The following is a 16,358-nucleotide window of genomic DNA, read 5'->3' as shown; positions in this document are numbered from 1 at the left end:
TGTAGCCTCTATTACCTTCTAATCTGGTAACAATCTGATTCTCCTTCCTTTCTGTTGACTCATGTTTTACTGGTACTTTTAGGGTTTTCTTTGTAAGATTATCAATATGAAGTTTTACTATAATCCATCTGGCTATGAGCTCTTTTTTTTTTTTTTTTAGTTTATTTCTATTTAATTTAATTTGTTTTAATACTCAAAGATTCTTATTCTTTAAAGGCTCATATCTTTCATCAGTTCTAGAAAATCCTTCATTCTCTTTGGTCTCTCTGGAACTCTGAGATACAGACTTTAAAACTGGAATTAGCTCTCACATTTGTTAACTTAAAAAAAAAAACGTACCATCAGTCTTTTGCTAGATCCAGCCTTGTATTCAGCCTGTCTTTGGAGTTGTTGTTGTTTTTGTTTTTAATCTCAATAATTGTGATTTTCATTTTTAAAATCTCATACTTGTTATTTTTCAGGCTATAATGGGTGCTATTCTGTCCCTTAGGTGGCTGAGGGTATTAGATATACTAACTTTAAAGACTTTTATAGATGCTCTGTTTTCTCTGATTTTGCCGGGGGCAGGGGGTGGTGGTGTGGGTTAAGGTCTTCTAGCTTCCTCAGAAGTGGGCCGCCATCCTTGTGTGGGGGTCATGGCCGCTCAGCACAGCTCCGGTTCACCACAATGCCACCTTGTATTATTTTCTTCCTTGGGGGAGTCTTCATTTTTCTTTTTTTAGGTTTAAAGAGAGTTTCTTTTTTTGCTTTGTTTCTAGCTATGTGTGCATCATTTTATTTTTCTATCTTTAAATCATTTTTCTTTGGTGTAGGAGGGTAAGCTCTCAGCATGTGCTCAGTCTGCCACCTTGAACCAGAGGTCTCACCACTATTTCTTCAGCTGATTTATAATTCACCGTCATAGCACGGTCTTCAGAGGTCTCTGTGTGGCCTCTCCAGCAGACTGTGATACACATTTAATGAATGATGTGTGGCTCTTTATTCCCTTTGCAAACTCCCTAATGTATTAGGACATTTCAAATTACTTTTAGATTCTTTTGGCCCAGAAATTAAATACCAGAACTGCTTAGCAGGCATCACCGGCCTGATGCATTTAGTCGTTTCGTCCATACAGGAAGTGCTGCCGTTTTCACATGCTCCAGTGTGCCCCTGAGCCCACGGTTTCATCTTCATGACACCTCCTGCTCAAGCATCCCAAATGGCCTGTTGGCTCTCCTTTGAATTCCTTGTCTAGACATATTTCTCAGTTTAAAATTCCCCTGAGCCCTTCCTCTGTTTGCACTTTTAGGGTTAGCTAATGCATTGTTTCAAGTAGGTTAGAACTGTAAGTCGAATCACAAGATTTCATTCTTGAACTGGTATTCGTTGAGCACCCTCTGCACGCCAGTCATGGTGTAAGGCTGTTAGGTATGCGGTGTGAGCCCAGGGGTGCAGCAGACTGTGGGTCCTGCTCTCAGAAACGTGATCTTTTGAGACCAATCGCAAAGCCAATGCCGATTACATGTAACTGCAGACCGGTTAAGACCTATAAAGGAAGAGAACGGGATACTCCGTGTGAGTATAGCGGAGACTTCTAATTTAAATTTGGTAATAAGGAAAGGGATTTTCAAGCTTGTTGAAGAGGAGCCGTGGACTATTTTGTTTATGAGATTTTACGTGGAGTGGAAGTGCACCTGCTTTACTGACATGAGGCGGGAGTGTAACCCTCCTCCTGCTCTCCTCTGTGGTCACGAGGCCCCTCGCGGAGTCCTCTGACGCTCCGGGAGCACACGTGAAGCCACTGTTCTCGAAACCGCCCCTTCATTTCACAGACCGACTAGCTGAGGCGCAGAGAGCTTCATCGCCCAGCCCCGTGTAGCTCACTCAGGCTGCTGAGTACCAGAATCAGAGCAAGAGCCCAGCTCTCCCCAGCGCGTGTTGATTTCACTCCCCGCTGCTCTGGTTCCCCTTTGATGTGTTTTATTATAAAGTTAAGGTATTTCAGTCTCTGCTATGCCGTGGTTCTTTTTTCTCCCTTCAATTAATTGTACCCGTTGTTGTTCGCATCGCACTTCACCTTCTGTGCTCTGCTCCCCTTTGTATATCCTCCGAGTTTGTAGCCTTGGAAGCTGTCCCACTGCTATTTTGTTTTTATTTTATTTCTGACATGTCATAGAAATCGGCTCTTTCATTTTCTGCCAAGAATTCAAACACACACATCCGTTTTTTTCTTTAGGCTTTTAAAATCGATACCAAAGTGTTTATATGAGCCTGCTAGCATTCTGACTTGTTGGGTTGTTTTCTCTTGCCTTTTCTTTATCTCGGCAAACGGTAGACTTCTCTGCCAGGCAGTTCAGTTGTTAGTCTGGGTTTTGTTTCGACTTCCTCCTGTTTTTAGTGTAACACTTATGTATCTTGTACCGCTTTTGTTTTGTTTTTGTTTTACTGCGGCAAAAAAGTTCAGGGCCTGTGCAGCATTTTTGCTTGGACACTTGGAAGCATAAGGAAGTGGTGAAAATTAAGCCGGCCTTAGACCTGAGGCTGTAGTGTCTGGGTGGTGAGTGCAGAAAGGAAGGTGTTTGTCCTGATTTGGGAGACCAGTAGGAAATCAATGACTTGAGCAGAACGGCACGGGAGAGCTGGACTTAGGAACATGATTGCAGCCGTGCGAGTTCAGATGCGTAACCATCAAAAGTTGTCTGGACCCCAGCGGACTAACAGAAAGCCGCCCCGATGTTAGGAATGTCCCGCCAGCCAAGGGCTGCTGCGTGGTGTCGCGGATGGTGATGCAGACCAGGCACAGAGAGATGGAGGCTGTGGAGAAGAGGAAGGAGATTGGGGGGCACAGGGTGACTCGGAGCAGCTGGGATGTTCTTATCCTGTGGGCGCCCCGCTGGAGGTGTCCCTGAAAGCCCAGCTGGGGCTCACACTGTACCCCTCCTGTCTCAGCTGCCCTCTGATGAGCTGCCCTTAGGAAGCAGGGAGCTCTTGACGTCCGAGGGGGAGGTAGACGCCATTGTCTGTTTTTTTCATCCTGTGTTCCCATTAATTCCTGCCACAGAACAAAAAACCAAGCCTTACCAGTTTTCCCTTCCTCCTGACCCTGCCTACCTCGAACTGCTCGGCAGCCCCAGTCCGGCAGGCTGCTTTCCTCTCAGGCAGCAGGCAGTTAGGGGAGAACGGAAGGGGGTGCTCCGTAACAGCCCCATCAGAACGGAATTGCTGGCTGCATGAATTGGGTCAGTGATTTGCAGCAGAACTTGGATTTTCTTGCAAGACGTGTGGTTCATGTTTATGCGTCCAAGGAGAGGTCCCTGCTCTCTGTGCTACATCTGCCTTTTTGTGCTCGGGGGCACTCGGCTGCTTGACGGGCTCGCTGCGGGAGCGCGGGTGTGTGTCCACCTTCTGACGCATGGTTCTCCGTACCTGCTTTCCCCAAAATGCTCCGTGAGATAAACTACCTTGTGGATAAGAGCCTTCGCCATGTGATGGTTCTGTTTCCTTAGAGACAGAAACAGTGTAACACACTAGATGCCATGTCCGTAGAGAAAGAAGAGGCATTTGCTACAGGACGTAAAGGTTTGATAGCTTTTCCTTGCCTTAATATTTTTGCTGCTCGAGCTGCTGCGCTGATGATGATCATGTTTATTTTTGGCAGGATGCCAGAGCCTCTGGAACTTCCCAGGCATTTACTATAAAAAGGGGAAGCCCACTGTATCTTGTCCTGCCTGGTTCATGGTAAAAATACCTGAGAATCAGCTGTCTTCTCTAAGAATGTATCAGTTTCCATTTTTGAACACAGATTTCATAATAACCATATGAGCAAGTCAGGAAATGACATTGTTGCGTTGACCTTTCTGTGAACAGAAACTTGTCGAAGTATTTAAGTTGCCATCTTTTCTCATCTTTCTAGAAATACAGGAGTTGACATCTACATAAAGTGTTGACTAGTTCCTCTCTAAATTTAATGAATAAAGAGAACAAAGAAGGAGGGATTCAGCACGGAAAGGTTTTTAAGATAAAATAGTACATTTCTGTTGATTTAGTTATCTGTCTTACAGACCCTTTCCCTGCTTTTTCAGTAGAATAATGTTAAGCTGAGCAACAGTACTAAATAAGTTGCTAATCCAGTCATTCATTTTGCAGTTCTGCCCTTTTCCAGAGTTAGAGCGAGGTATCTGGGTTCCTCAGGGTGTCTCTAGCTGCTGTCTAGTGGTGAAAGTTCAGTATAAGAATGTTTGTGGTAAACCTTTCCTTCCTGAGAAATATTTCATTATAAGTATTATACCACAAATGGCTATGATGAACCTGCTAGAAATTGAAATTGAAGCATGTGTGTCTGTTGGAAGGTCTTTTTTACATTGATGAATTAGTTTCAGTGTGTTTAGATTAGTAGTTGGTTTGGAAATTTAAATCTCTCTGTTGGTTCAATAATAGTAAGAGACCAATATCATAAATGTACTAATCTAGAAGTCAGAGAATCTGCATTATAAGTGTGTAACATTATATTTATGCTACATTTTCCATACCATATGTTTTTTTTTTTCCCTCACCTTATGGTTTTCCAAAAGGCAATTTTGTTTGTTTGTTTAACTTTGCTTTGGCAGATAACCATAGAACACGGTGGAGTAGCAGGAGATGGTTTTGGTCTGGTATGTAGAAATAAAGAGCAAAGCATCACATTCCTCAAGGAGCATAAAAATGATCTGCACTTGTCATAACTGTTGTCAAGAGGCAGGATGGTTTTTTTTTTTAAGATTTTATTTTATTTTATTTGACACACAGAGAGAGAAATCACAAGTAGTCAGAGAGGCAGGCAGAGAGAGAGGGGGAAGCAGGCTTTCCGATGAGCAGAGAGCCCGATGCGGGACTTGATCCCAGGACCCTGAGATCATGACCTGAGCTGAAGGCAGAGGCTTAACCCACTGAGCCACCCAGGCAGGGTACTTTTTGAGCAAGTAATAGAATCGTAAAGATAAAGGGGATCTTAGACTCTGCCTTCCTTCATATTTCACCAGAGCTGTAGTTAGTGTCCCGTGTTACAGGTCATTGCTCCTCCCACAGATTCTCTTCCTCATAATAGAATAATTAGATAAACTGTCTTTCTTACTAGATCATATATTGTTTCAATGTGGGGGGTCCATGACTAGTTTTGTAGACTGCTAAATTTTGGAGGGTAGTGACAAAGAAGAGAGAAACACATCCTACCTTCATCCTACAGTAGCGTTCATCTAGGCTGATGACCCCAGCAGAGATCCCAAAGTGCATGGACGCTGCCACTTAACACTTTGCTTTTTAAGAAAGTTAATCTTTAAGTAAGGGAATATTTTTCATTGATTTGATCTGCAACCTTTCTTTTCTAGAAACAATAACCTCGTTAGAGACTTGGTCCTCTCTCAGCCCTGTGTGAGCTGTTCTGGGAGTACTACCAACCCAAGTATTGGGTGCTCATGTACCAGAGGGGATTTTCCGGGAATTTCCACTTGGAATGAGGGGAGAGGTTTTGTTCTTCAGTGGTGAGGCTACAGTGTTATTAGGCAAAAACTATTTGTTAAGTGTAAAAAGCCACGAGATCTGTATAGACTCAGACCCAAAATGAGATCTCAGCAAGGATAAGAGTCAACGTCCTAATGATATTCCAGTGTCCTGGAAGCTAGCTGCACCCCTACCCTTCTAGAAGTTTACTTATGAATTTGGTGATCACTTAGTGAAGACACTCAGTAAATTCCTCTTTTTTTTTCCCTAAAATACTTCAAGTCAGATCAAAAGCCAGTGGTCCTGTTTTTCTGTGAGAGCTGTAATCTGAAATTTTCATTTGGATAATATAGGGGTGCCTGCTGTAGGATGGTGAGTCTGTGGATTTTAATTATTCAGTGGTTTTAGAACCAGAAAAAAGTGGCTTCTGAGACTGGTTCTGCCACTTACTAATCTGTGACTTGGAGCATGTTAATTTTCTTCTTTGACCTTTATTTCTTTATTAGTGAAATAGGAATACCATGAGGAGTAGTAACAGAATTCAAATAACGTATCTGAGGACCTAGCTCAAGGCTAATGCAACACTCATACTCAACAAACGTTAGTTCACTGCCCCTTCCCTCCCCAACCCTCTCCAGTGATCTAAAAGTTAAGAAATAAAGGCAGAATATACAGCAGATCTTCTAACTTCCATAGGATTTTTCTAGCTCTTTTGTTGTACTGATCTTTAGTTAATTGTTGGAAGTAATTCAGTTGTCTTTCTTCATTAATAAATGATCTTACACATTTTTGGTTGTAAATGATAATTGTTGAGTCACATTTGACCTAAGAATTGTAATAGGCTAAGCTGAAGCTTAAGTGCTTGTTGTTGTGATGACGGATGATTATGAAGACCAATTGGTTTATAAACTTCTTGTCGCAGACACAACCTTCACTTTGTTTTTCGCTTTTTCTCAAAACCAGGACGGTACTGGGCATGAATACAGCATGGCTCTTACTTCCTTTGTATATTGATAAGGTCCTTCTTTCTTTAAATGGAGTTTGTAGTAATCAGAAGGGTTTGGTGGAGATACTGAAATTTCAGGACCATTTCTCTGATAAGAGAAGTGAGAAAGAATGTAACCTTGCCAAGGATGGGTATCTAGGGGAAGACTTGAAAGCAGGGGCGAAGAACAGCTTGCTGGAAGGACATGGAAAGCCCGAGTAGTTTTATAGATGAAAGAATGATGTAGTCGACACAGTGAATTTTGAATTTGTGTTAAAGTATGGTGAAATCTGCCTTGTGATCTTAAAGACAAGAATAATGTGATCAGAGTAAGGAAGATCATTTCAGAAGGAACACAGGTATCTAGAATTGAAGGCACATATCTGTCTACAAAACTATTTAACTGAACGATTGAGTACCTCATGTGTAAAGTGCTGTTTGGGCAGTGATCAAGTAGATGAGAGCATAAGGCATAATAAAATCTTCCCTTTCACACTGACAGTCATAAACAACCCCAAAATCAGGTAAAAAGTTCCAAAAGGGGTGATTGGCAGATCACTGTCAAGGTTAAAGGGGATTGTAGGACTGCAGCCTTAACCTGTGTAATCAGAAGAATATTCTGGGAGGAAGAGCAAGATAATAAGCAAATACTTTTAAAAGTCTAGGGTAGGGTTAAGTAGCCATCTATCTGGATGCCTTCCTACAGAAGGACTTCTGGTCAGAGGGCCGGCAGAAGGGTGATAGCCCCCACAGCTGCCCGGGAGCTCACTGGTTTTCTCAGGCTGCAGCTGGCTTTGTTCATGCACCCCTTTATTCACGCACAATATTTTAAGTAGCAGTTTTGCTTAAATAATGATATTGTATTTTCACATTCCTGGTTAGAGAGCTCTACCCAAAAAGTCATTACCTCTGGAGCTGAGTCATCTTAGAAAACCAAAATAAGTAATTACACTCAATGCTGGTCCTGAGCCCAGTGTTAAACTACTTCTTCTTTTTTTTTTTTTAAATCAGCAGCCTGGCTGATAGAATAGATAGTTTGCTCATTAAATATATGTAGTTTGTTAGGCTGAGATGAGGAATCCAAAAAGACCTTTAAAATTAAGATTAGATTTTAAATTTATCTTAATAAATTAGAGATCTGGGGCACCTAGGTGGCTCAGTGGGTTAAAGCATCTGCCTTCAGCTCAGGTCATGATCCAGGGTCCTGGGATGGAGCCCCGCATCGGGCTCTCTGCTCCGCAGGGAGCCTGCTTCCTCCCCTCTCTCTCTGCCTGCCTCTCTGCCTGCTTGTGATCTCTGTCTGTCAAATAAATAAAATCTTTAAAAAGAAAAAAAATAAATTAAAGATCTGTTTTTGGAGGAGACAGTTTATAGTAGCTTATCTCGTTTTCCTTGAGGCAGCCTAGAGGTGGCGAAGGGTGGGAGCTCTGCAGCCGGGTGGTCTGAGTTCAGATAGGCATTCGTAATACAGAGCTCTGATGATGTGATGGGGGGAGAACACGTCACCCCAAAACTATACTCCAGGGGTATGTAGTTTCACCTTCCTATAGAAACAACTTTTTAATTGACCTATAGAAATAGATTATTTCCTATAGAAACAATTTTTAGGAACTGCGATCTAACACCATGCCTTTGTTTTTAATTCAAAGACTAAACGGTCTCAAATGAGCTCTTCTAATGGCGCGGCAATGGAAGGTAGTCGATGCCGTAGTGATTACAAGCAGAGACACAAGAGCCATACTGTACTTCCTTGGCTCAGATCCTCCTTCTGCCCCAATTTGGCTGTGACCTCAGGGCCATTCCTTCTCTCTGTGCCCTGGTGTCTCCCTCTGTAAAATAAAGTTAATAATAGTATCTGTTGGGGCACCTGGGTGGCTCAGTGGGTTAAAGCCTCTGCCTTCAGCTCAGGTCATGATCCCAGGGTCCTGGGATCCAGCCCCACATCCAACTCTCCACTCATCAGGGAACCTGCTTCCTCCTCTCTCTCTGCCTGCCTCTCTGCCTACTTGTGATCTCTGTCTGTCAAATAAATAAATAAAATCTTAAAAAAATAAAAAAAAAATAATAGTATCTGTCTCATTGGGGATTGTGAGGTTTAAATAAGTGAATCCTTGGGAAATGTTTGAGCCAAGCGTGATGTATAGTGAGGGTTCAACCAGTACTCGTGCTCCTGTTACTGATGACAGTCTGTTCTGTGATCCCTTGATGAAGTCACGTAGGCCAACTGGCTTTGGCTGCAGGCAGTACAGAAACAGTTACCAGATACAACCGCTGGTTATGCCATCGCTCTGTGCTCCGAGAATCGTCTCACCAGAGCTGAAGTTAATAGAAAAGGGACTTCTCGACCATGCTGCAGTCCTCTGTACTCCGCCCATAGCAGGGCTAACTCATGACCAGCAAATACTGCCTGGGAGCCTGAGCCATGTCTCCCACTCTGCCCCGTAGTCAAAATATAGTGATTCCAACACACACACACACAAACACGCACATTTCTTACAGTCTGGTAGAGGAGATAATGTAGCCTGATCTCACATGTTTTCTGGACTTTCTTTGGTGGGGGGGGGGGGGGGGTGGTAAGGGTGTTGGGGGGCTGTGCAGTTTTGTATCTACTTAAATCATTTAAAGGTCTTTTGTCTACTAACAGAGTCTCAGTTCATTAAGCATTTTCCTTCTGTTTGCTTTCTTAATAATAACAAAAATAGTACACTACTTTAGAGAATTTGACTCAGTGGTGTTAAAAGTTTCTATTTTACCTTTTTGTCTTTTTTTCCCCCTATGGAGGGAAGCAGAGGGAGAGAATCTCAAGCAGGCTCCATGCTTAGCACAGAGCCCGATGAGGGGCTCAGTCCTAAAACCCCAAGATCTTCACCTGAGCCCAAATCAAGAGTTGGATGCTTAATTGACTGAGCCACCCAGGCACACCTTTTCTTTTTGTCCTTTTCCCCCCTACTTTATTATGTATTTATTTATTTATTTATTTATTTATTTTTACATTAAGCATCTTCTCTGAAAATCAGGAAAAATTTAACTGGAGAATTTGTGGAAATACAGGAAAGTATAAATAGACAGGAGAAAGTTACCCATAATTAAGCTTCTCTTAACATTTTGACATATTTCCTTCAGATACTTTGTTTTATACTTATTATATTATTTTATTATAATATTATATTATTATTATATTTTAATATTATTATTTAGCTGAGACCATGGTATGTGCATGTATAATTTTATCTTATTTTCCAGGTTTACTGTGAGGATAAAATAAATAATATATTTAAGGCTTTAAACACTGTGTCTGATAGGTATGCATCAAACTTCAATAATTGTTACCTATTATTGTAGCTATGTTGCTGTTCTTTTTTACCTCTTACATGCTAAGCGTTTAGAAAGGCTTAATAAGCATTATATTTTAATGACAGTGTAATATCCTATAATTATGAATATACTAGGTCTTACTTTTCCTTCCCCTCATATTTGAACATTTAAGTTTCTTCCAGAATTATTTTTTGTAAATAATATTTCCATAAATATTTTAAAATACAAACCTACCTTTGCATTTCTGATTAATTCCTTGGAATAGATTCTAGAAAGGGAATTGCTGAGTCAAGCTGAACATTTTTAAAGATCTTTGATGGATGTGTTGCCAGATTGCCCTCTGGAAATTTTGCTTAACTTCATACTTTCATTCTTACTTAGTAAATTTATGAGCTGTGTCAGAAAATCCCCTCCAGTACTAAGGATTACCTTTTTAAAAAACATCATTATTATTTTTAGAAGGGAAAATGGTCTATAATTTTAATATTTTTTTCATAATTAAAGTATTTTTATGTTATTTATATATCTTTTTTTAAAGGTCTATTTTCACTTTGCCCTTTTATTAAATTGAAACGTAAATAATTTTGTTATAAATTTGTGTGACTCCCTTATAAATTAAGGCTACTAATTCTTGCTCTGTCACATTTACTGAAATAGTGTCCTAAATTTATATTTTTCTTTCTTTTCTGATTTTTAACATTCGAATTAATATCCTTTTCCTTCCTAATTTTTCCGTTACTTTTGGCCTTAGCAAATCCTTTCTATCTATAGACCCATATGTTTTTTTCTAATTTATGTAATTTAACATTTACATTTAGCTCTTTAACATCCTAGAAATACGTTTTTCTTTATGCAGTAAGATGATCTCAATATTTTCCCATGGCATGTTACAGTTTTTCTTCTATTAAATACTTATTGCATTATATTGTAATTATTTTTCTGTGAATTATTTTTATTATAAATAATTTTTCTTCCTTATAAGACTTAAGTTTTTTTTTTTAATTTTTTTAAAGATTTTATTTATTTATTTGACAGAGATCACAAGTAGGCAGAGAGGCAGGCAAAGAGAGAGGAGGAAGCAGGCTCCCCGCTGAGCAGAGAGCCCCATGCAGGGCTCGATCCCAGGACCCTGAGATCGTGACCTGAGCCTAAGGCAGAGGCTTAACCCACTGAGCCACCCAGGCACCCCAGGACTTAAGTTTCTATCTCTTTCATTTTTATCCCTAGCAGCTAGCACCATACCACCCACTTTGTAGAGAACAAATAGTTGATAAATGAAAAAAGAAATATACAGTTATATATAATTTGTCCTTAAGATTTTAAATGCATGATGAAGTATTCATCATCTGTTCCTAGCTTTCAAAACCCTAAGAGAGATTCTGTAGCAGTTTTAATTTTAAGTTAGTCTACATGCTAGAGCATCCACTAGAATGAACTGGAGTGGTCTGGTCATAAGAGAAGTAATGTGAAAATGCCTTGTACCAGTAAGTGAAATTTTTACTTTACGATAAGAGGTGTATTTGACCAGTAACTGGAAGTTCTTTACCTGTTATCTAAGCCATCCTCTTACTGGATATTTCCCCAAACCTATACTGCTCTATCTGAAAACAGTAAATAAAAATACACCTTTATAGTGATCAGAACTTAAATGAATATCGACAATTTAAATGACTATTCTCGATTATTTTCAAACTTGTTATGGCACCTGGGTTCCTATTCTCCTGTTTCCAACTGCTTTCTAGGTATCACGTACCTGTACTTATCCATGCGACTTCAAATTCAGCAATTTCAAAAGTGAAATCCTCCCCGCTTATTCTGTCTACCCAACACCAAATCCTATTTCCTCCTCTTGTGTTCCCTGGTTTGGATATCGATATCATGAACCACCAGTAGTCATTCTTGGCCCACTAACCCCACGTACTGACTCAGTTCTTGTACCTTATCTTTTTTATTTTATTTTTTTTTTATCATCTCAGCAGTATTTTTCCTTTTCTCTCTTTCCCACTGTCAACCCTTATAATCCCTGACCTGGACAATTGTCATAACCTCTTAATTGGTCTCCCAGCTTCCATACCATCCTCCTTCCCAATCCATTCTACATAAGTGATTTTTAAATGGAGTAAGCGTTAGAAAAAGTCCTCTTTCCCCTCAAGACTGAGATTCACTAACTGAGGGGGAGACCTAGTACCTTTTTTACAGAAAGTTTCAAAGATTATTCCTATGCACACCCTTGATTAAAACCGGTGATTTACAAGTTTCTCAGGTTATGTTTTCAAGGCCCAGTTTCCTTTGACTTGAAAGTGTTCCATGCTTCCCCCACTGCCTCTAGTATAAAGTCCGAACTTCTTAGCTTGTGGTAGAACAGGCTTCATTCACATCCTGGCCCTAATCTACTTTCCAGAGTCATTTTTCAGCTACTCCCTTTCAAGTGCTTTTGGGTCTAGACAACTAAGTTAGCCCCAAATATGTCACGTACTTTTGGGTTTCAATCCCTTTTTCCAAATCACTTTGTCTATCTAGGGTGCCCTTAACTTTTTTTCTGTAGCTGGGAATGTCTCTCCTCAGTGTTAGCTTGCCATGACTGCACTTGCCCCTCCTTCTTCCAGGCGGGAGTCACTGCTTTTCACTGGACTCCTCAACACTTTGTACTTGTGTTGCTGCTCTCACTACTTTGCATTCATTTAATTTGGTAATTTGTTTACATATCTGTCTTCATCAATATATGATTATGTTATTGAGGTGAAGATAGTTTTACTTATCTTTTATGAGTAGACACCCAGTAAGAATGCTTCTTTCCTTTTGATTAAGATTTTTAAAATTCTCTCCAAGTCTTCTTTTTATACCCACCTCTTCTGCCTGGCAGATTACGTCCATCGGTAGCATCCATTTGCTTCTATCTTCTCATCAAAAAATTGGCATGTCTTATGAACAAAGAAGGAGCCTCCCGAATTTGTACAAAGTGATGGTTGGTGGTCAGTTGAGTATCACAGAACTCACTAGTGTCTAAAGATACCTTGCTGAGATCTTCACCAAAGGAAGATGTAGAACATCTTGTGGCCTGTTCAAGGTATTCAACAGGTTTTGAATGTTCAAGACAGCCACCAAAACTGATCTGATAACTTGGATCAATTCTGCTTTGTAAGGTTCTATAACTGGTACCATTGATGTCTACTTCACACCTGGAAGCATTCTTTTGCTGTCTTATAGGAACTATGAAACATTTTTTAAGCTGAAAGTCATTTATGGTATAATACATCTTCTAAGACCACGTCTGAATTGTTGGCTTTCACAGTGAATTGTGGGTCTAGTGGTAGATCCTACAGTAAAGACACCATTTATGTTTTCAAATACCTCTTCCATCTTGGACTACAAACACATAGTACCTATTTCTCTATCAAAATGTGCTAGAAGTTCACAAAGGCTTGGAAGTTTGAGGGGAGTTACGATTAGCTTCCAACTTACAATGTAATCATTACTGTCTGGTTCTGAATATTGGAGAAGAGGCTCTGATATGTGTACTCTAAGATAATAATATCTCACAAGAGATAGAGATGATTATTAATGACTTTTGTGGTATCAGACCAAACAAAATACTCCAAATCATGAAATTTTATCACATGGATCCATGTGTAAGAAATTTTTAAAAAGTTTTTTTTCTGTTATTTTTCCTCTGAGAATATCAGACAGGAAATTGAATGTAGTAGTATCTTCAATATTGAAAAATACTAGGTAACTACATTAGTTCTGAAAGCAACATGAGCATGTCCTTATCTTATTTGGGATATGGATTATGAATAATAATATATTAAGGAGGCAAAGCCCATTCTATTTTCAGGAGCAGAATGTTTCTGGTGCCCTCAAGTATGAAAAGCTGTGGTGTTGGATTTGTTTCTCTCATAGGAATTGTCTCCTTGTTGCATTTGGACAATTGATTTCAAAGGACTAGAGACAAAATATAAATTTAGGATGAAAATTAAGTTAATCTCTGTGTTCATTTTTATTAGTCAGCCTAAAATGATTGATTGATTGATAATAACTCAGCACAGCAACCAGCATCAATAGGCTTGAAAGTTTGGGGGCAATATTGGACACCTGCCTGGAAGATAGGTAGGGAGATGAATAATGTGGAATTACATTGTCACCTAGAAAGGCATATTTCAATTCTGAATGTCTTCGTGACTTGTTACATAAAGGGAGGAAAATGTAACAATAAGCATAGTGTTGTGGCTTAAAAATCAAGAGCCCTAAAATACATACATAAATAAATAAATAAATAAATAAAATAAAAAATAAAAATCAAGAGCCCTAAATCTGTTCCCTGCAAATTACATACCATCTTTGATCCTCTCCATTAAATGAAAAATCATTTAAAATATTTCCTTACCCAGAAATTAAATTGAGTTAAAAGAAAGGGAGGAGTGTATATAGACAGATATAGAGGCAGGTAGGTAGGTAGGTAGGTATGCAGTTAGGGTGATTGATCTAGAGGAGTGTATATAGACAGATATAGAGGCAGGTAGGTAGGTAGGTAGGTATGCAGTTAGGGTGATTGATCTATCCCTTTTAACCTTTCCTTTAGATTCCTTGGCTTTACCTGAAAATTTTCCCTTGAGTCTCTCTTTGAGTGTACCATAAAACCTGCAAAATAGCAAAGGTTCTAGTCCCTTAATATTCACCAAGACTTGCTAAGTATAACCTCTACAAAAACACTTCACATAATTAACTCAGCACTTCAATATAAGGAGAAACCAGGAGCTAGTTCCCAAGCACCTGAATATGAGAGGACTTTTCTGCTTCACTTTTGGGCTTTGATGGTCAAATTTCTCTGAAAAGTACTTCTTTCAATTTAGGGGAGGAAGTGAGAGATTTCCCAGGAGTAATATTTAGCAATAGTCATGTGGCTCCACATGCGAGACAGAAACCCTTTGTAGCTGAACTTGGTGGGGAGGGAGACCAGCTGAAGATAGCTGAAGGGCAAAATCATAGATTCCTTTTGGTAAGTTTGGATTTGTGCCTTTAAGACTCTCCAAGAGGGAGCAATAGACCTGGCCTCCAGAAAACCAGTGTTAAAGACAAGTTATTAAAAATACTTACTTTCAAATTTAAATTTGGATTAGGTTATAAAAGAAAGCATTCTAATTAAAGGATCAGTATAAAATATGGGTTGATTATTAAGATTCTAGTAAAGGACCAATAATAGTCTCTTTTGGTAACCAGTATGGAAACTAAGTCTGAGGGAAGACCGTGAACTTTAACCAAATCAGGAAAAACATGTATGTTGCTGTTGTGACCTGTGTAATATACCACAAACATCAAAGGTCTCCTAACTCTGGAACCACCTAAAATGCAGAGAAATTAAGTAGCAACTCAGACTTGTATACTGAACTACGAAACAAAAGCCAGAGGAGTCATCTCCCTGTCACAGTGTGTGGGTCATTGGTCACTCCTGGTACAGCATAGCTCTGTGGTCCACGGGCTTTGAGCTCGAGAACCCTTCTTGTGGAGTTTGCTTGGGCTGCACCTATCGATTCCCACCTGGCTCCCACTGTGCTTATCAGGTGGAATGATAGTTGGTTCCTTTGCTCTTATCACTCTTTCATTTGTTTCTCCTGGTCATGTTGGTAATTATTAATACAATGTAAATGTCTTTGCTTTCAGTCCCCCTCGCCCGCTGGCTAATATGAATGACACCCTGGTGAGCCACGCCTCGGCGTCCTCTGGAGTGCCCACCCCCACCAAGAGGTATGTCGGGTTCACGCCTCAGTCACTGCTCAGAGTTGGCCTGGCCTGGGGAGCAGAGCATTCCACGGGATGGAAAGGACTGGCTTTCTTTCTCCTTCTTTAACTGTCTTTTAATATTATTTTCTAATTTTTTTTCTTCCTCTTCTCCCGACTAACTCATAAATATAGCAACCAAAGGAGTCTGCTTGTGAGTGGTGCCTGGGGCGTAAGCTCTCACTTGTGACAAGCAGTGAATATAGTGTCAAAGCAGATTAGGTACTTAGGAGATTTTTTTTTTATTAACATTAAACAATATTTTGATGATCATGAATAACAACAATTTTGCATTTGTGTTCTTTAAATGTCAGAGATGGTTTCTGCTTCCTGATTAGACTGTGTGAATTGAATTAATCCCTGATATTCACCTTAATCATTCTGTATATGATTCATGAACATTTACGTTGAAAGTGGAGTCTCTCTCTTAGTTGTACAAGGAGTTTCCCTTTAGGGTCCTACAAGGAACTGGAACTGTGTACTCCTTTCTCTTCTTTATTTAATTTACTCTTCTCCAGAATTCTCTTAGGCAGGACTTAAAAGAGCTCTATAAAATGGCTTACTTTCTGTTTGATTTAAGCTGTTCCATAATCAGAGCATTGCAGAAACTCCCTCAAGGGCACAGCCATTAAAGAATTCTTTCTAACAGTCATCACCCAGAGAGAGGAAAAAAAAAAAAAAAACAACAAAGACATTCCAACTGACTCCCCAAGTTCTTCCTGAAGAAAACTACTTTGTGCCATATGTACTGATTGCTTTGGATTAATTCAGCTATAGAATGTCATCTGCTTACTGATACTTTGACTTAACATATAATACATAATACTTA

The 16,358-nt window shown here is 39.7% G+C and overlaps 1 protein-coding gene across 6 annotated transcripts in view; it reads left to right on the top strand.

Moving 5' to 3' along the window:
• DTNB (dystrobrevin beta) overlaps nucleotides 1-16,358 on the top strand; it is a 231,742-nt gene that overhangs the window by 138,529 nt on the left and 76,855 nt on the right. For all 6 annotated transcript variants that reach the window (XM_032866980.1, XM_032866979.1, XM_032866978.1 and 3 more), the window contains one exon: nucleotides 15,413-15,496. In XM_032866980.1, coding sequence (XP_032722871.1) covers nucleotides 15,413-15,496 — 84 coding nt within the window. The remainder of the gene's footprint in view (nucleotides 1-15,412; nucleotides 15,497-16,358) is intronic.

Source organism: Lontra canadensis, unplaced genomic scaffold (genome assembly GCF_010015895.1).
Source record: "Lontra canadensis isolate GAN:19392208 unplaced genomic scaffold, GSC_riverotter_1.0 scaffold32, whole genome shotgun sequence".
Classification (NCBI taxonomy): Eukaryota; Metazoa; Chordata; class Mammalia; order Carnivora; family Mustelidae; genus Lontra; species Lontra canadensis.
The sequence above is the reverse complement of the archived record's forward strand: the minus strand, read 5'-3'. Positions and strand labels throughout refer to the sequence as shown.